This window comes from Lithobates pipiens, unplaced genomic scaffold, assembly GCF_037356315.1.
Source record: "Lithobates pipiens isolate NorthernLeopardFrog02 unplaced genomic scaffold, aLitPip1_a1.2 Scaffold_19, whole genome shotgun sequence".
In the NCBI taxonomy this organism is placed as follows: Eukaryota; Metazoa; Chordata; class Amphibia; order Anura; family Ranidae; genus Lithobates; species Lithobates pipiens.
Genome location: NW_027507764.1, coordinates 179,924,592 through 179,946,129, shown reverse-complemented (window position 1 = coordinate 179,946,129; position 21,538 = coordinate 179,924,592). Strand labels below are relative to the sequence as shown.

At 41.6% G+C, this 21,538-nt stretch overlaps 1 protein-coding gene across 1 annotated transcript in view; it reads right to left on the bottom strand.

The window, feature by feature from the left end:
- DNAJC13 (DnaJ heat shock protein family (Hsp40) member C13) overlaps positions 1–21,538 on the bottom strand; it is a 270,970-nt gene that overhangs the window by 79,706 nt on the left and 169,726 nt on the right. Inside the window, exons 28-32 of the mRNA XM_077491519.1 lie at positions 14,879–14,983; positions 11,833–12,035; positions 6,728–6,812; positions 6,393–6,547; positions 2,333–2,378 (exon numbers count right to left, since the gene is read on the bottom strand). Coding sequence (XP_077347645.1) covers positions 2,333–2,378; positions 6,393–6,547; positions 6,728–6,812; positions 11,833–12,035; positions 14,879–14,983 — 594 coding nt within the window. The remainder of the gene's footprint in view (positions 1–2,332; positions 2,379–6,392; positions 6,548–6,727; positions 6,813–11,832; positions 12,036–14,878; positions 14,984–21,538) is intronic.

Genomic DNA, 21,538 nt, shown 5'->3' with positions numbered 1-21,538 from the left:
AGATACCAAAAGTAACACATTGCCTATTCCCTTCAGGAAATTTCCTGTGTTGTATGGATGAGACTGTGCTTGACAACAGTCTTATGATTACAAGATGATCATGGTCTGACATACATCCAATGATTATTATACGTCTACAAGTCTAAGCAAGAATTTGAGCGTAGTCTATCATTTTGTTGGAATACCAAAATGATCCATTTCAAAACACAAATGCCGCGCACACACGATTGGAATTTTGGCCAGCAAAATGTGACCATGTGTATGCTCCATCGGCATTTCCCGCAAGCAAAAATTCCGATCGTGTGTATGCAATTCCGACGCACAAAAACTCATGCATGCTCAGATTCAACTATGAGATGGAAGCTTTTGGCTACTGGGTATTGAACTTAGTTTTTCTAGTCCCGTCGTACGTGTTGTACGTCACTTGAGCGAAATCTCATCGGAATTCCATCGGGAAAACCATCAGAGCTTTTTCCGAGCAAAAATCCAATCGTTTGTACGCAGAAAAAGAGTTACTAAACCTACAACAGTAAAATCAGTCTGTATATGTAGTAAAGCATGCTCGTTATACTCACTGTGAAACCTAAGGGGTTAATCCTCCGCAATGTGTAAAAAGGCTGTTTGATTTTGTCTTCTCTGATCCTCCCCTACTTTTACTGTCCCTAATCCAACTGCTCATAGTAGAGCCTTGAGGGCACTCTACACATGCTCAGTTTGTTGTGTATTGCTAGTGATTTTTATTTTTTTGGGAGGGTGTATATTATTATTATTTATATAGTGCCAACAGTTTGCGCAATACTTAACAAAATTAAGACAGACATTGCAGTTACATTACAATTGGGCACAAGAGGAACCCGAGGGTCCTGCTCGCTAGAGCTTACAATCTAGGAGGGAGGGTCAATTGATACAAAAGGTAATTGCTGTGGGGGATGAGCTGATGGAGAAAGTAAAACAGTGTATTAGTTAGAGGCAGAATAAGCTTCTTTAAAGAGAAAGGTTTTCAAGGATAGTCAGGCTAACGATGGATAGATTAGGGGACAGTCGGACAGATTGAGGTAGGGAGTTCCAAAGGATGGGAGAAGCTCTGGAGAAATCCTGTAGGTGAGCACAGGAGGTGGTGAAAAGGGAGCTAGAGAGAGAAGGTCTTGGGAGGACCGAAGAGAGCGGCTTGTTTGGTATTTTGAGACTAGGTTAGTGATGTAGCTGGGGCAGAGTTGTGGACAGTTTTGTAAATTATTGTTCGTACTTTGAATTTTATTTGTTGGGTGAGTGGAAGCCAGTGCAGGGATTGGCAGAGGGGTGGAGGACACTGAACAGTTGGTAAGGTGTGTGAGTATTGCAGCAGCATTCATTATTGACTAAATGGGGGATAGTGTATGTAAAGGTAGTCCAATGAGGAATGAGTTGCTGTAGGCGAGGCAAGAGATGACCAGGGAGTGAATTAGCGTGGTGTTATAATTGGTTAAAAAGGGGTGTATTCTAGTGGCCAGGTTGGGGCGGGACAAGGATGAGATTTTGGCATAGAGACAATCTGTAGCAGAAAAAAAGAAGAGAAGGGTTAAGATGGCAAAGGTTTCTATGGGTAATAGTTTGGTAGTTGGAAGGCAAAGAGGAAGACAGGGAGAGAGTGAAACTAATAATGTGGTGATCAGAGAGAGGAAAAGGAATGTTGGAGAGTTTGCGTGGATTGCATAGGTAGGAGAATATGAGGTCAAGGCAGTTGCCAACAGAATAGAAGCATTTGCCCATTGTTTCAGGTCAAAGGAGGTTAGGTTCAGAAATTTAGAAGTAGCGAGAGTCTTAAGATTAACAGGGATTTTGAAGTCACCAAGAATGATTGTTAGGATTTCAGAAGAGAGAAAGTAAGGTAGCCAGGCAGAGAAGTCAAGGAAGCTTGATACCGGTCCAGGAGGCCGATAAATCACAGCAATTCTCAACAAAACTGGAGAAAATAGACGAATACAGAGAGCGTCAAATGAAAAAATATAAGCAGAACAGGGCCAATCAGCACCGTCCAGACAAAGTTGGGTGCCATGCAGCCTCATAGGACAGTCAGAGAATGCAAATTCCTCCTACACGCTTTAACCAGTGCTCGGCCAGACACTGATAGAAGTCACAAGACTGCTATTTACTGCTGATTAAAAAAAAAAAAAAAAAGAAATGTATTTAACAGTTTAGATTTACTAAAATATTATCATTTCTATGTTCTGTGTACTGTGGGAGACCAGATTACAATGAATGCAGGGTCCTGGGTTTAGTAACACTAAGTAAATAATGTCCTATTTACTGAAAAGTTTTAAAAAGTCAGAGCATTTCCATAAGCAATACTGACCTCTTCTGATCTGAAAGCTTGTTTTGTATGAGTATACTTCAGGAACCTTTATAAAAGAGGGATGAAGAATGACATATTGGGTATGCATTAATGTTCAAGATTTAAAAAATTAAAACACAAGAGACAACATTTAGTAAACACCATTCAGCATGAACAAGCCTAATTAAAATCTCACTATAATGAATCATAAGATAAAAAAATATTACAGCTACATAAAAAATATTTATCAGTTTTTGATACTTGCTGGGGTTGAAACAAATAACATACTCCTCAGAGATTCCAAAGGGAGACAAAAGTGAGGACTACACTTGTAATCCCAGACTTGTACACCAGTTACAAACGCTTTAATTAGAACCATAGGCAAAGCTTTTTACCATTTTGGATAGAGTAAGGAAGTGTTACAACCCCTGTCCAATCTTTTTTTTTGTGCTATCTGTGTCCCATTGCGTAGATTTCCCACCACTTCCTGTCCCATATTGATAAGTGAGACCAAATCCCTGCAAATTAAGGGCACTCCTTAGGGACCCCCAGGTCAAAACTAGTGTCCCCATTGGAAGATTTCCCCCTATTACTTTTCTGGGGACAACCCAAAATGTGGGATTTTCTTTTACTTTTCACTTTGAATGATAATGGTAAACAGGACAAATAGAGAGGGTGAATCTCCATAGAGAGGAATGCACCCTGAAAAAAAAAAAAAAAAAAAAAAAAATTAAAAGTCAGCAGCTACAAATACTGCAGCTGCTGACTTTTAATAAATCAGACACTTACCTGTCCCAGGGTCCAGCGATGCGGGGAACGAAGCCCCCCCTTGTTCTCTGCTCGCGGTGCCGGCATTCTTACTGTGGGCACCTGGCTGTGGCTTCACAGCCGGGCACCCACTGCGCATGCGCGAGCGGCGCCGTGATATGCCGCACAGTCATCTGGGACACGCGACAGGTCCCAGATGACTGTGCGGCACGAGGGGAAGTGATGTCACCAGCCCAGGCATTGAAGAAGGCAGACTACAAGGGACCCCCTAACAACAGCCATTTAGAGGTGAGTAAAAAAAAAAATTTTCCCAATAATTTTTTTTTTTTTTTAATGAATTTTAGGCTATTTTTTTTGGGTGGCAACACCATTTTAACAGGGACACAGACAGCAATACAAATGGACATGCATTCTAATCCCTATCCAAAACGAAAAAATAAATAAAAAAAGATTTTCCCTTTACTTCTACTTTAAAGATGACATTTGGAAAAACTACTGTTATTAAAAATTACCGTTCCATTTCAAACCAGAGACACTAATATTTTCTAACACGAAAACGAAAATATGATTTACTTATAATAATGGCAAATAAAGATATTCTGTAACCAGAATATGTACACAATATCTCCAGAAATGCAAGTTTCTTGCTTTTTCTACTCCTAAAGAGTTTTTCTACAGCTATTGTATGCCTAAAGAGGATACCCAGTTGGAAGTTTTTTTTAATACACAATACAACTACAATACAAGAACCGGTCAAGTGATGAGGAAGGGAGCTCTACCCACAATAATAAAAATGCTGGAAAGTTTTACGATTTAGAATCTCGTGATTTCAGGAAATGTTTTTATTGATATTTAGAGCTTGGTTGGAGAAATATACCCTCACTTCCTGTCCTGCTGAAATGTTACCAGTTAGGAAGTGCCAATAAATGTCTAATAGCAACACAGACAGAAATAAACACTTTTTTTTTTTTTTTTTTTTAAGTAGACTGATGGTGCCCATACTCTGACAAAAAACGTTAGAAAACTTGTCATTTGGACAGTTTGTTCGTTTTTCGACCAGGTAATTGGCACAAATCAGTAATCGGTTGTGACTTTTTGAGTCAAAACACAAAAACAAAAAGGACAAGCTTGGAATTTCTGCCAAACAGATGGTAAATTGAAAGGTTAATGTGTTTCTCACCCAGTTTTCACTAGGCATATGCGACAAAACAAACAAAAACGAATTACATTATTATTATACAGACTTTATATAGTGCCAACAGTTTGCACAACATGAGGGCAATATTGTTTGCGCTCAAGACCGTGCGTTTGTTTTCCGAAAACACAATTGAATGATTTTTCAACAGGTATATGGTTACCATTAGGGAAGGCTGGGGCACCAATGGCTTTTTATTTCAGCTTCTGCCCCTGCTGCAGATTTACTCCTCACTAGGAATGAGCTCAGGCGCGTTCGCATGGAACACGTGCAGAGCCCGCCAGGAAGTCGGCGCAGCGCTAATCACAGGCAGTGAGACATTGCCCCGATGTTGCGGCTGCAGAGATCGGGCAATGTCTCACTGCCTGTGATTAGCGATGCGCCGACTTCCTGGCGGGCTCTGCACGTGTTCCATGCAAACACGCCTGAGCTCATCCCTACTCCTCACATTTTAATTAACACCTTCACACCGCTTCAAGAGTAAAACAAACATTAATGCCTAAGCACAATTTTTCAACTTTGGTTGGTAAAACCGTACATATCATCACAACTTTGTGCATCCTGGTGGATTATAACTTGTTTTCAGGTATTATGTCTTTATTTTTTTAGTATAATGTATTTATTTTTACACACTTTTTTTTCCTTTCTGCAAGGAGAAAGAAACAATGTATCTTTCCTCTCCATTCACAGAGAAAAACACAAGGTCAGGTTGCATAGTGACTGATCACTGTGGTAGCCAATCAAAAGCTACCACAGCGATAAGGTAACCTGAAATCTGGAGTTTCCAAATGTTTGTTTGCTGGGAGTGCACTGCCAGCACAAAGGCAGATACGCATATATGTGGCCCCACAGAAAAAAGTCCAATCCATTGAGGCTAAATACCGTATATGTGTTATGTCAGTTAAACCTTTAGATAGAAAGTGAGGAAACAAAATCTCTTAAATCAAACACTGGATTGGAGTAAAACCACCAACGGGCTGTAAATAGAAAAAAAAAAAAAAAAAACTTTTGGGAATACCTAGTAAGACTATTGTACGAAAAAGGAGAAACTGTCTTTGTGTCATTCCAGTGTCCCTATTATTATACTATACACATGTTTGGAGAACAATCTACCCTAAAGCAGTAAGGAATACATTGGCACTAGATGCAAAAACCCTTTAGCACAACATTTGTCACAACATTGTTTTTATTTAACAGTGTGACAATATGATTTAATATAAACAGACTATATAATGAAACCATTTTTTCTTAATCCAATTTAAAAGAATTATAACTGTATACATGAAAATGAGATACTGAATCAATCAAATCTACTCTTTAGCAAACTCCATGGGGCTTAACAGCATAACACAATTATATCGGTTTGTGTTTTTAAATTTTAAACGGGTGTTAAAATAGGGGAGATCTAGCAAATGGAGGATTAGCTGTTTAAGTTGAATATCTTTGCACTGCTTAAAGAGGACCTTTGGTCATTTTTTTTTTTTTAACTTTCCATCTATTAAATCTTCTGCCCTTGTTGTTTTAAATTTGGATAGTAAAACATATTTTTTTTTCTGCCAGTAAATACCTTATACAGCCCACTTCCTATTTCTTGTCTGGTCATTAGCCTAGGCTTATGACATCATGCACAGCTCTCTCTCTCTCTCCTGAGAGTTTGCCAGGAAGGGAGGAGGGATAAGTCATAAGAGAGTCAATGAGAGCTGCAGGGCTGGAGGTGTGTCTGCGTGTCTGTGTAAATCCAGGAAGTGAACTGGCAGTAGCTTCAGCTGCCCACAGTTAAAATGGTTGCAGCCAAAATCAGTGGAGGGAAATTTCTGCTGCATATGTGGCATGTACAGAATCACGATATATATAAAAAATAATATGCAAAGTGGATGGAGGGAAGCTTCAGAATGGCAAAGATGTTTTAAATTATTTTTTCAAATTATGTGAGCAGCCTGTAATTCCTCTTTAAACGGTACATGCAATTAATGTATGAACAACAATTGTTCTTCAGTTGCAATATTTTGCAATGGTTTCTTCTCATCTTTTTTTCTCACAAACCATATTGATAAAAAGGTATATACTGTAAGTAAACAGTCCTTCACCCATGTTTTAGTCATGATGGCTACCGCTTACCTCGCTATAGGAAGCACATTGGAGCCAGTATACATCATTATAAAGAAAAAGACTCCAGTGAGATAGAAACGAGGCAGCTGGGGGTTGTCTTGCATGATGTGATGGAGCAAAATGGAAACTTTCTCTACCAGGATTGGGTCAAATGTCAGCAAAAGCTATGAGAGACAAAAAAAAATGTTTCAGCTGAGGCAGTAGACTCCACTACAGCCCTCCCCCAAAAAAAAGTTAAACAGTAAGTGGCATTTTTTGGTAGGAATATGGTGCAACCTATAACAAACAGCAAGCAAGCTGGGAAAACTCATCTTGGTATGATCCGCAGATAAAGTATTACTAACCTGTGTGATGTGGGGAAGGCAAGTATTGTCAGTCAGCAGTCTTTTCACCTTTGGTAAAGGTCTAATAATGGCATTGTCTTGATCACTAAATAAAACAAACCCATGAAATTAAAGCAAATCAGTTACAGACACGGAACAAATACACAAAATCCTGACTTTCTTTAGGCCCCTTTCACACTTGTGTGACTTATCCTGCGACTTGGGACTGCTAAGTCACATGACAAGTCTTACACCGCGATTTCCAATGAGTACTTCAAGTCGCACCGACTTCAAAGTACTCTCTGTACTACTTTGGTCCATCTTCGATGCGAGTTACACAGGCATTCCCTGAAATCGCTGCAAAACTGAATGACTTAAGTTGTGGTAGTCTGAAAGGGGCACAAGTCTGCTGAAAGTAGTAATTTTAAAAGTAGTTAAATCTCTCAATAGCAAAGAGATTCAACTGCTATACCCCTATAGCCCTAGCCTCAATTTTTTGGATGACTGATGTAGAACCTACATGCAACAAAGGCTGACTGAGGCCCCTTTCACACTACCGCGATTTCAAAGTGATGCTATTGTTAAGCGGTTTCAGGGAATGCCTGTGTAACTTGCATAAAAGTTGGACCAAAGTAGTACAGGAAGTACTTTGAAGTCGGTGCGACTTGAATTTGCCCAGATATGAATGGTACTCATTGTAAATCATGGGGTATGACTTGTCATGCGACCTTGCCGTCCCAACTCGCAGAACAAGTCGCACAAGTGTGAAAGGGGCCTTAAATAAACGTGATGCTACCTAGATAACTGTCAACAGACCATTAAAACTATGGACAAACCGCTAAATACACTGATAAAAAAAACATACTGCATCTCAAAAAAGTGAGAACACCCCTCACATATTTGTAAATATTTTATTATATCTTTTCATGTGACAACACTGAAGAAATGACACTTTGCTACAATTTAAAGCAGTGAGTGTACAGCTTGTATAACAGTGTAAATTTTCTGTTCCCTCAAAATAACTCAACACAGCCATTAATGTCTAAACCGCTGGAAACAAATGAGTACACCCCTAAGTAAAAATGTCCAAATTGGACCCAAAGTGTCCATATTTTGCGTGGCCACCATTATTTTTAAAAACAGGAACACTCTTAGTTTGGCTGTCAAGTCAAAATTGCTTTATGACATTGATGTGCCTTGCTTGTTGGATCTTCAGCTCCACCAAGAAATAGGGATGACATTTTTTTTTACCACATTCATATATACTGTATATACAAATTCTAAAGTATAAACATCCGCTTGGAAGAAAACCACCAGGTCATCAGGAAAAAACTCAAGACCTTCCCCTTCTAGAAGCTGGACAACAAAGCTTGTCACAGCGCCTTGAGGCGATTCAGTTCGCATTGTGCGCTATACAAATTATTCATTCATTCATTCATTCATATATAAATATATATAAGTATAAGTATAATGTGAGTACACCCCTCACATTTCTGTAAATATTTTATTATCTTTTCATGTGACAACACTGAAGAAATGAAACTTTGCTACAATGTAAACTAGTGAGTGCACAGCTTGTAATACAGTGTAAATTTACTGTCCCCTCAAAATAACTCAACACACAGCCATTAATGTCTAAACTGATGGCAACAAAAGTGAGTATACACCTGAGTTAAAATGTCCAAATTGGGCTCAAAGTGTCAATATTTTGTGTGGGAACCATTATTTTCCAGCACTGCCTTAACCGTCTTGGGCATGGAGTTCACCAGAGCTTCACAGGTTGCCACTGGAGTCCTCTTCCACTCCTCCATGATGACATCAGGGAGCTGGTGGATGTTAGAGACCTTGCGCTCATCTACCTTCCGTTTGAGGATGCCTCACAGATGTTCAATAGGGTTTAGGTCTGGAGACATGCTTGGCCAGTCCATCACCTTTACTCTTAACTTCTTTAGCAAGGCAGTGGTCGTCTTGGAGGTGTGTTTGGGGTCGTGATCATGTTGGAATACTGTCCTGCGGCCCAGTCTGCGAAGGGAGGGAATCATGCTCTGCTTCAGTATGTCACAATACATGTTGGCATTAATGGTTCCCTCAATGAACTGTAGCTCCTCAATGACGGCAGCACTCATGCAGCCCCAGACCATGACACTCCCACCACCATGCTTGACTGTAGGCAAGACACACTTGTCTTTGTACTACTCACCCGATTGCCGCCACACATGCTAGACACCACCTGAACCAAATAAGTTTATCTTGGTCTCATCAGACCACAGGACATGGTTCCAGTAATCCATGTCCTCAGTTTGAATGTCTTCAGCAAACTGTTTGCAGGCTTTCTTGTGAATCACCTTTAGAAGAGGCTTTCTTTTGGGACGCCAGCCATGCAGACCAATTTGATGCAGTGTGTGGCATATGGTTTGAGCACTGACACCCTTACCCCTTCAACCTCTGCAGCAATGCTGGCAGCACTCATACGTCTATTTCCCAAAGACAACCTCTGGATATGATGCTGAGCACGTGCACTCAACTTCTTTGGTCAAACATGGCAAGGCCTGTTCTGAGTGGAACCTGTCCTGTTAAACCACTGTATGGTCTTGGCCACGTGCTGCATCTCAGTTTCAGGGTCTTGGCAATCTTCTTATAGCCTAGGCCATCTTTATGTAGAGCAACAATTTTTTTTCTATTGAACTTTCAGTGACCAGTATGAGAGAGAGAGAAAGCGATAACAAGAAAATGTAACAATCCTGCTCCCCATTCACACCTGAGACCTTGTAACACTAACAAGTTACATGACACCGGGGAGGGAAAATGGGCAATTGGGCTCAATTTGGACATTTTCACTTGGGGTGTACTCACTTTTAATTGCCAGCAGTTTAGACATTAATGACTGTGTTGAGTTATTTTGAGGGGACAGCAAATTTACACTGTTATGCAAGCTGTACACTCACTACTTTACATTGAAACAAAGTTTAATTTCTTCAGTGTTGCCACATGAAAAGATATAATAAAATATTAACAAAAATGTGAGGAGTGTGCTCACTTTTGTGAGCTACTATATGAAAGCTGTTCTAGCTGCCAAAATGAATTTGTCCATGCAGTCCTGAGCGCTAGACAGCTGGAAACAGACATGCAACTAGCATTTTTTTTTTTTTCTGGTATAATAATGATTTACATAATTAATTCAGACACTGACTATGTGAAGGGGAGCCTGGCAAGCATTCCTTACACCCAAAGTAAAAAAGGTCCACTGTTCTCCTGCTCCTTATATACAGAAATAGAAGGGCATAGGCCAAACCCTATTACCAACTAAGTGGTTAGACATCTGGCCGACTATGCAAAAATCTTCCTTTAATGCACGGGTGTCAAACTGGCGGCCCTCCAGCTGTTGCAGAACTAAATGTCCCATGAGGCATTGCAAGGCAGACAGTTACAAGCATGACTCCAAAAAGCAGAGGCGCAATGGGACTTTTAGTTCTGCAACAGTTGGCGGGCTGCAGGTTTGCCATCCCTGCATTAATGCTTTTGCCTTAGAAACAAACAACTGATGCACTGGTATCTTGAACTGACCAAGTCCTTCCCTGGCTCCTCTTTCTATGGCTTTGGAGGTTGCCCTGTTCAAGGCAAATACAACCATCTTTGGTCATCCTGTCCCATCAGCTACCAATTTTGACAAGATGTCTGCTTTATAATCCCTACCCTATTGGGCCACTGGCTAAACATGGACCCAAGAAAAGTCTTTTTAAAATAAGCCTACACATACATGCACACAACTGCGCTTAAACTGAATCCTGCCTAATCACTCATATTTTCACAACTAAACAAATCCTAGCAAAACACAGATCCTTAAAAAAAGGCAAGGTGCGAGAATCCAGGTTAAAAAAAAAAAAAAAAAATTAAAAAACAATCTACACTTGCCTACCTGCTGCCGCTATCCCCTACCAGCTCTAAGACCAAGAACTGAACGATCATGTGACCACTGATCGCTCAGTTCTTGGGTCCACTCTGAGCATAAAGCAGTGAATGTCACTAAAGTTCTGGGCTATAGAGGGGGCGAGAGGGGCAGGCTTGGGCTCTCAGTGGTGCACTGAGAAGCTGAGCAAGCTGCCGCTCAGGAATCTGGATGGACCCTGACATTGTTGAGATCCCTCCAGAATCTAAAGCGGCTCTGTGATGTCAACCGACAGCGGGCTTTAGACTGCTACTGGCTGATTTGGGGTCTTAAAAGAGCACAAATGCACTCCCGTGACCCACAAGAGACGTATGGCCAAAAGAGCATTGACCATACCTCTCTTTTAAAATTACAAGTGCACCTATGCATGTTGTTCAAGAAATTGAAGGCCATTCAACAGGACAACCGACCAAAAGTGCACAAAATTTGGGACCCCTCGATCACATATTTATGACCCATCATTTGATCAAACTCTTGTATCAATCTGAACTCTTAACTTTTTTGTTCCTAGTTCTCCCCCCCCACCACTTTCTCCTGCCTCCTCTTTTCCTTCTCTCTGAATGTCTACCCCTCTTTACTTCCTCCCCTTCCTTTTTCTTCTTTCCTATACTCATTCCCTCCTCTCGCTCCTCTTATACTAAACAATTTACACCAATCGTAGTTTATATAACTACGTTATATAACTTAGTTAACAGCTTAACCAAGATTACAATCTTTATTACCTCAGACACATCTTGTATTCTCCTACATGAGTCCCCACCATATCCAGGTTTGTAACTCTTTATAACTATTAACTATTTTACCAACCCATTTTGTGTAGTTTTATGCTATATGCAACTTACTACTGTTATTTTTTTTTCTTCAAAAACAATAACACTATTGAAACAGAAAAGGTGTACTGAATACAAGTATTCTGCAAAGATTCAGCTTTGCACAGCATCATGTCCTTTATGTCGCTTTTGTGTACAGGCTGGCTTGGTCAACATAATTGGGTTACCAATGGTAAACAAGGAAAGCGCACACATTAGATTTATATGAGTAATCAAAATGACCTCAGATCCAAACCGCTTCCTTATCCCCAAAGATTTTTCTTTGCTAAATGACAATGCACATGCAAACAGAAAAAAATTAAATAAAATGTCTAAAACGGTGACAATGTACATAATCTGCAGCAGCTTACCGGCTGGGAAAGTATGAACACATAGTGATAAGCATATTTAAAATTAAAGTGGCCAAATCAGTTTCATTTAGGACAGCTTGACCGCTTGCCAGCAAACACCATTTTAGCTGGGGTATGACTTGCAGGGGCCTCCAACCATCCATTCCCTGGGCCCAGCAACGTGTTTTCGAGGTTAGTACTCCATTGTTCCAGAATTCTTGCATCTATCAAAATAAGACTGCGTTATCTTTGCTGCACAAATGAGACATTTTTGAAAGGAACTATAAGGAGCAACGCCTTAAAGTAGTAGTATTTCCAGTAGGGAAAAAAAAAAAGCTTGTTAAATCCCCCAGGGGTTCCCCCTTTGGGAATGCACTGCCACTTTTATTGCTTGAGTTAATGTATTTTCTTGTATGCATATATTGTAAGGGGCTGTCTGGGAATTATTAAAACGTTGGTTGACAGAATTACACTATGTGGCCATTTTTTTTTCACATGGATCCCTGCATGATATGTCTGTAAATACGGTTCTTTCAGAGTGGTGGAGATTCAGTTTAAGATTTCAGTTGCATTATCTCTGCATATGTGGTGAGTGCTTTCCCAAAGGGGAGATCATCTCACGTGGTGGATTTTTTCTGGTGGAAGGTGCTTCTTGACCATTAATCACTACATATGATATCACTGAATCGCATTGTAAATTTCCATATATGAACATTATATTGAAGCTTGCCATCTTTGATTATATGACAAGAGCGCTGTTGCAATGTTATAAGGAACTCAGTTACTTTGAGTGATTTTAATATTATTTTAGTATATATTACCCAAGCACCAATGTTGTGTGTGAAATCTCCGCCTTATTAAAAAAATAAAAAAAGTAACCATTATCTTCCACCAATGTGCTTCTAAGAAGAAAAGGAAAATAGCGGCAAGACAATCAAATGTCCATAAAAAATATAAATATCAATGTCCATAAATTTTGTGTAATAATCCCCACACCAAGTGAAGACATCTATAATTGACAGATATTTTTCCAGTAGTGCACCGACTTACACCACCACCACTATCACAAAAAATGCAGAGTCACCGCCAATCCAGTGACCTCTAATGCCCCATACACACTATCGGTTTTTCTGCTGAGTTTTTCCTTCAAAACCATATGAGGTCAAGCCTTAGGAGTTTCAATTTGTTTGCAATCAGGCAGACCCTTCTACTACATTATTTTGGTAAACCTGAAGAAAAAACTGATAGTGTGTATGGGGCATTAGTTAAAAAATCAATAAGGGCTGTGGGATTAGCCATATACACCTCCAAATCAATTACACCATATCTTAGTAGATTTTCTGAGATACCATTCTATAATCTTTTAAATGTTCCAGTAACATCACAACATCAGACTACCAAAGATATGTAAACTAAGTAGTATTTTATTATAGCAGATAAAAAGATTAAAAAGTATTCCACTCACTTTTAAAAGTGAATGGTGGGATCGATTTGGAGGTGTACATGGCTAAACCTCAAACGCTTATTGACCTTTATTAATTTAGAGCACCAAGCAAGCACCATGATATATATGCAGCTTTAAATACAGGTTTTTACAACTCCCTGGTTTTCTCATTTTGCTGTCTAATAAACTTCAGTTACGTGAAACCCTTCATTTGCAAGTTGTCAGACGGGAACCATTCGCCAAAAAGGAAGCAGGAAACCCCCATTACACACATACAATGCTGTTTTGACATGTCTACCACAGTGATTTAAAAGCAATTTACACTTTGGACCGTGTGGCCCATACAATTAGCAGCTGCCAAAAACTTTGTGTCACCATGGTGAGTATTAAAACAGGGGGTCCAATTTGAAGAAGATTGGCAACCTGGTGTCTGATACTCAAAAAAAAAAAAAAAAAAAAAATCTTAATTTAATTTCCATTAGAAGCAAAAGATCTAATACACCAAACTTCTAATGTGTTTTAGCCCACGTGGGCTTTAGTCATAGCATGCTATAACTAAAGCTCACTTTAGCTGAATCGGATGTCTGGTTCAAACGGCCTGTGGAGGCTGTAGTTTGGCACAGGTACTAATCTCATAATTGGATTGCAACTTAAGGGTAGTAGCATCACAAATTGTACATTCAAACAGGGTGATTTTGAAAAACAAAACATTCACACCTCCCATGATGCTCTTGCACAGTCAACATCTGCATTTACATATTCCATGATGACTGTATTAAGTTACCCATATTACTTAAAATGCTTGTGTATGTTCCGGACACATATTAGAACCAGAGAAATGTCCCCTCTTTGTAGCATCTGTTAGCCAAGTACACGGCAAGGTCTCAACCATGCCTCAAAATGAACCAGATCTGGGAACAGAACTGAAACATGATGCTTGTGACCATTCAGAAGCAGGCACATTTCTACATACCCTTGTGGACCTGCTCTATTGTCCAAAATGATAGCCACTAAACAGACCATCGGTAATGCATTGCTCTACTTAAAGTAAAAAGCTAACAATCAAGTTGCACGGCACCATGCCCACGTTTCGCAGGGTCTGGAAACCATGGGTTACATACTTCCTACCAGCTGACTTTGACTGTCACCTCCTTCAATTAGATGTAAACAATTTATTTTGTATTTTATGCAGGACTGTTGAGAATCCTGGGCCTAAACCCCTCTTCTCCAAATCAAGCCAATCCCCTTTTCCTCCAGGTCTTTCTCTGTTGGCAACTCAAGTTAGGCTCCCTCTTTCCTGCGCCTTCCATTTCTTTAAAGTTAGTTGCATCCTACAATATAATGGTCATCCCATGCACATATCACATTCAACCTACTGCCTCTGTCACTTTAATGTTTATGTGTAATCTTTACAACGCCTACATCTGTTGTACTTTCTGAAACCTTATAATGAGTGGTATTAATGTCTTCATCATTGCAGAAAAAGTCCACTTTGACGTGACCAGCTACCACTAGGAATATACCCTGACCTGGATAAATGGGAACCATTGCAGACATTATTCCCTAGTTTTTTTTTTTAGTCACCACAAATGTATTATCTGGAAATCATCTTTTATACTTTACCTCAACAAAACTGTAAGGGCCACGTCTTTCCTTGTCTGCATTACCAAAATACCATTCCTTCTCACTTTCTCTCTTCATATCAGGAGATGCTTCAATAACATTGCTCTGGAGAAAAAAAAAATGTATACGGTTTTACATACATATTCTTTTCTATAGACAGGACAAAAATTTTTAGTCAGGTGAACATAAAATATTGAATATTGGAATATGTTCATGAAGATAAAAACAAAAGTGTGTATTCATTCTTTTTACATAGCAGCCTGCAAAGCACTGCACCCATAATCAGTGGTAGTTCTATACAAGATTTTATAATTATATATATATATATATATATATATATATTTACTATTTTTTTTTTTAAATCCTGTCACCAGAAGAAGTGCAGTGTCACTACTGATTTCATACCACTGTGGCGGTTATCATGTACAATGGCTGCTTGCTCGGATACCACTGTAGATCAGCATCGCCAGCCACCATCCACCTACACAACAGTACAAGGTAGCCAGATCAGTGCTGTCAGTCAATGGCCCCAATCACCGCCACACCACTCACAGTGTCCTTCATACCACGCCAGTCATATTGTCCCCAATTACTGTACACCAGTTATATGGTACCTAATCACCGCCACACCGGTCACAGTGTCCCTAATCACCACCACACTGGTCATATTGTCCATGATCACTGCCACACCAGTGTAAGCTAGAAACGGTATCCCTGATTGTCATCACACCAGTCCCAGTGTCACCTGCCCATTGTAAGCAGCAGTGTTCTGTATTACTGTCACACTAGTTTCCAGTTTTATCAGACCAGTAAAGCCAGCTATAATATTCCTGATCACCACCATACCAGTGCAGTGTTGCCTCTGCCTACCACCTTTACTGACCCTGGCCTGTTTCTTGACGAAAGTCAATATAGTACGATTGTGGCTTTGCTAAAAGTGGATGTAAACCCTCACATATACCCAGTGAAGAGACTAGCCTCAAATGATAGACAGAACAAACCCCCCTTCATAAATTTTACTTGTATATCTATTGTCTTCAGCTGTATATATCCTTTAGAAAGTGCTCTTAGTTGCTACAGATTTTCTCTTCCTGTTCAACACTGCAGTGAAGCCTGGGCATACAGCCGATTGGAGGAAAGGCACACACCCCCTCTCCTCATAGGTAGAGACTTTCAGCTCTGTTCCTTGAATAGTTCAGGGCTCTGCTAATCTATTTATAGCACCCTTCCCAACACAAAACTTATGCTGCTTTTATCACATGCATCAGAGATAACAGGCCAATAACAGAAGAATGGAACAGGAGACAGCTATGGGACATAGTGCTTTGAAGAGATATAAGAAAACACAAGGCAGAGACGTGCTCAGCTCAAATTTCATGAATCGGTTTATATGTACTTTAACCACTTGCCGACCGCCGCACGACGATATACGTCGACAGAATGGCACGGGCAGGCATATGGGCGTATATATACGTCCCTGCCTTCCCGCGGGTGGGGGGCCCGATCGGGCCCCCCCCCGGTGCCTGCAGCGGTCGGTATTCGTTCGGGAGCGATCCGGGATGAGGGGGCGGCCATTCATTCATGGCCACCCCCTCGCGATCGCTCCCGTCGAATGGAAATGCTCCGTGACATCACTTCCTCTCCTGTAATGTAAACACAGGCAGAGGAAGTGATGTAATCTCTCCTCCGTGTCGGTATTTTTCGTTCCGGCACCGAGGAGAGAGGATCGGTGAGTTGCACCAACACGACACTACACAGTAGAACATGCCAGGCACACTCACACCCCCCCTTCACCCCCCGATCACCCCCCCCAATTACCCCTGCCCCCCCAGTCACAGTGACACCAATTGCATTTTTTTTTTTTGCATTGGTGTCATTTGTGACTGTAATAACTGTTAGGGCAGTTAGGGTTAGCCCCCTTTAGTTCTAAGGTACCCCCCTAACCCCCCCCAATAAAGGTTTAACCCCGTGATCACCCCCCGTCGCCAGTGTCACTAAGGCTGGGTTCACATTGCAGCGGTTTATGAGAACGGATGTGATTCGCACCGCACTGCAGTGCAAATCACATCCGATCTCTGTGTGATTCGAGTTCAGCCATACAGATAGTATGGCTGAATTTGCGTCGCACCCGCCGCAAACTCGCACGGGACCCTTTTTTTGGTCCGCAGCAGAATCGGATCGCATGGGTGTTCACACCATGCGATCCGAGTTTGCAGATCGCACTGCGATATGCGAACTGATCTGGGGGTGTCATTAACATTTCACTGACACTCCCAGCAGTTCGCATAGGGCAGTGTGAACTGCCGCCGGGAGGCATGCGATGCGGGAACCCGCTGCGGATTCGTGGCGTTCACGCATCGCTCCAGTGTGAACCCAGCCTAATAAGCAATAGTTTTTCTGATCGCTGTATTAGTGTCACAGGTGACGCTAGTTAGGCAGGTAGGTATTTAGGTTCGCCGCAGCTTTTTATAGCGCCAGGGACCCCCATATACTATCGCATAAAGCCCCCTGATTGCCCCCTAGTTAACCCTTTCACCAGTGATCACCATATAACTGTTACAGGTGACGCTGGTTGGTTAGTTATTTTTTTTATAGTTTCAGGGCACCCGCCATTTATTACCTAATAAAGGTTTAACCCCCTGATCACCCGGCGGGTGACATAAGTTTGAGGGTCAGATAAGGTCTGCGTCGCCCCAGGCAGCGTCAGGTTAGTGCCAGTACCGCTAACACCCACGCACAAAGCATACACCTCCCTTAGTAATATAGTATCTGATCAGATCTATATTAGCGTCGCCAGCAGTTTAGGTTTCCCAAAACGCATTGTTAGCGGGATCAGCCCAGATACCTGCTAGCACCTGCGTTTAGCCCCTCCGCCAAGCCCAGACCAGCCCACCCAAGTGCAGTATCGATCGATCACTGTCACTTACAAAACACAACACGCATAACTGCAGCGTTCGCCGAGTCAGGCCTGATCCCTGCGATCGCTAACAGTTTTTCTTGTAGCGTTTTGATACAGTCGCTGACAGCCTAGGTGCTTTTTTACCTGTGAGTCTCACTAGTGTACCCCTAAATTTAGGGGTGTCTACTTTCCAAAATGGGGTCATTTGGGGGGGGGGGGGGGGGGTTTGTGCCATCTTGGCATTTTATGGCCTTCAAAACTGTAATAGGTAGTGAGGAGTGAAGTCAAAAATGTACGCCCTTAGAAAGCCTGAAGGCGGTGCTTGGTTTTCGGGGCCCCGTACGCGGCTAGGCTCCCAAAAAGTCCCACATATGTGGTATCCCCGTACTCAGGAGAAGCAGCAGAACTTATTTTGGGGTGTCATTTCACATATGCCCATAGCATGTGTGAGCAATATATCATTTAGTGACAACTTTGTGAAAAAAAAATAAAAAAAAATAAAAGTTTGTAAATTTCCCGCAACTTTTGCCAAATATAAAATATTCCATGGACTCAACATGCCTCTCAGCAAATAGCTTGGGGTGTCTACTTTCTAAAATGGGGTCATTTGGGGGGGTTTTGTACTGCCCTGCCATTTTAGCACCTCAAGAAATGAGATAGGCAGTCGTAAACTAAAAGCGGCGTAAATTCCAGAAAACGTACCTTAGTTTGTAGATGTGACAACTTTTGCGCAAACCAATAAATATACAGTTATTGACTTTTTTTTTACCAAAGACATGTGGCTGAATGCATTTTGGCCTAAATGTATGACTAAAATTGAGTTTATTGGATTTTACTAATAACAAAAAGTAGAAAATATCATTTTTTTTCAAAATTTGCGGTCTTTTTACGTTTATATCGCAAAAAATAAAAATCGCAGAGGCAATCAAATACCATCAAAAGAAAGCTCTATTTGTGGGAAGAAAAGGACGCAAATTTTGTTTGGGTACAACATTGCATGACCGCGCAATTACCAGTTAAAGCAGCGCAGTGCCAAATTGTAAAAAGACCTCTGGTCATTGACCAGCAAAATGGTCCGGTCTGAAAGTGGTTAAGGCACCACATCCTAAATACCGTATATACTCGAGTATAAGCCGAGATTTTCAGCCTCTTTTTTGAGGCTGAAAGTGCCCCCCTCGGCTTATACTCGAGTCATCGCTGTCTGCCTGCTCGATCAGCGTATCGAGCAGACAGACAGCGGCCATTCTAACATTCAAACGCCGCGCCTCCGCCTTCGCCTGTGATAGGCGGAACACTGAATTTCCCAGCAGCCTGTGTTCCGCCTATCACGGACATCGTCTCATCCTCGTACTACGGACGAGGATGAGACGATGTCCGTGATAGGCGGAACACAGGCTGCTGGGAAATTCAGTGTTCCGCCTATCACGGACATCCGATAGGCGGAACAGCAGTCAGTGGGAAATTGAGTGTTCCGCCTATCACCGATGGAGGCGCGGCTTTTGAATCCTAGAATGGCCGCCGACGAAGAGCTGAAGGACGGAGGCTCGGCTCGGGCCGGGCCGGGACGGGACGCAGGCTGGACGGGACGCAGGCTGGACGGGACGCAGGCTGGACGGGACGCAGGCTGGACGGGACGCAGGCTGGACGGGACGCAGGCTGGACGGACACAGGCTGGACGGACACAGGCAGGCTGGACACAGGTAGGCTGCACGGACACACACACACACACACACACGGATGCATGGACACACACACACACACACACACGGATGCATGGACACACACACACACACACACACACACACACACACGGATGCATGGACACACACACACACACACACACACACACGGATGCATGGACACACACACACACACGCACACACACGGATGCATGGACACACACACACGGATGCATGGACACACACACACACACACACACACGGATTGATGGACACACACACAGGGATGGATGGACCCACAGGGATGGACGGGCACACAGGGATGGACAGGCATGTCTCACCCTCGGCTTATACACGAGTCAATAATTTTTTCCAGTTTTTTGGGGGTAAATTGGGGGCCTCGGCTTATATTCGGGTCGGCCTATACTCGAGTATATACGGTAGTATAGAACAAAAAATGGAAAAAGGAAAGCTATATGTTCAAGGTGCCAAGACAAAGTGTGACCAGAATTAAAAATACAAGACTTTATTAAAATAAATATAGTAGCATAAAAACAATATAGACACACTGCTACGCTGACGCTACACTAAGATATATTCCCTGATCAGTCATAGAGAGGTGATAATTATAGTACATTGGTTTTGATACAATTGGTTGAATTGTGTTATACAGAAGATACAATGTCTGGTATATAATCAGTCCAAAAAGTGAAAAAGTTTCAAACATATCACCATACTTAGGAGGAGTAGTAGAATGTGTTTTAGGATGTAATTCTAATTATGTCCATGCTGTGTGTGAGAAATATCTTATTAAATTGACAACTTTGTGCAAAAAAAAAATAAAAAATAAAAAAAAGTCTTCAAAAGACCTCTTAAAAAATACCTTGGGGTGTTTGCTTTCTAAAATGTGGTCACTTTGTGGGTGTTCTATGCATCTAGGCTGTGAAAAAGTCTCACATGTGGTATCCCCATACTCAGGAGACATAGCATGTATTTTGGGGTGTAATTATAAGTATGCCTATGCTGTGTGTGAGAAATAACACATTACAAGTTTTTGGGGAAATTACCGTATATACTCGAGTATAAGCCGAGGCACCTTCTTTTACCACAAAAAACTGGGAAAACATATTGACTAGAGTATAATTTGCAGCCTCACTGTGCCCATTTGCATGCCTCAGCCTCACTGTGTCCCCCATCTGCATGCCTTAGCCACACATGATCAGCGTTGTGCCAGCGTTATGATCTCCCGATGCTGTCCCCATCTGCAGCCTTATTATCTCCCAGCGCTGTGATATATTCAGTCTAGTCGGCAGCCATGCAGTGTACCAAAGCTCCGCCTCCTCCTTACCTGTGACGGAACACTGACTCGGTTTTCCAGCAGTGAGTCAGTGTTTAGCCTTTCACGGACGAGGACGAGGAGGAGGAGCTTTGGTACACTGCAAGACCGCCGACTAGACTGAATGTATGACAACGCCAAGAGATAAGGCTGCAGATGGGGACAGCGCCGGGAGGACTCAAGTATAAGCCGAGGGGGGCATTTTCAGAACAAAAAAAATGTGCTGAAACATTTGGCTTATACTCGAGTATACTGTATATGGTAAATGATTTTTTTTTCCCCACAAACTGATAAAAAAAAAATGTACAAAAGCTCACAATGCCTCTTACTAAATACCTTGAAATGTCTACTTTTCAAAAAGGGGTCATTTGGGGGGTAATTGTACTGTCCTAGCATTTTGGGCCTCGTGAAACGAGTCAGTCAGCACATCAGGAATAATCAATTTTCAAATACAGCGATACCTTACCTCGGTTCACAAACTTAATTCATGTAATGACTCTGGTCGCAAACCGCATTGGTTGTAAACTGAGGCACATTTTCCCATAGAGTTCAATGTAAACCAGGTTAATCCGTTCTGAACTTTTTTTTGTTTTATATAAAATTATGACATGTATGTACAAAAAAAAAGGATTTTAAACATATATTACATACAGTCTTTTACATTAAGCTGACCTCTTTCACGTGTACAGCTTAAAAAAAAAAAATTTTATAGCACTTCTTTAACCGCTTGCCGACCAGCCACCGTC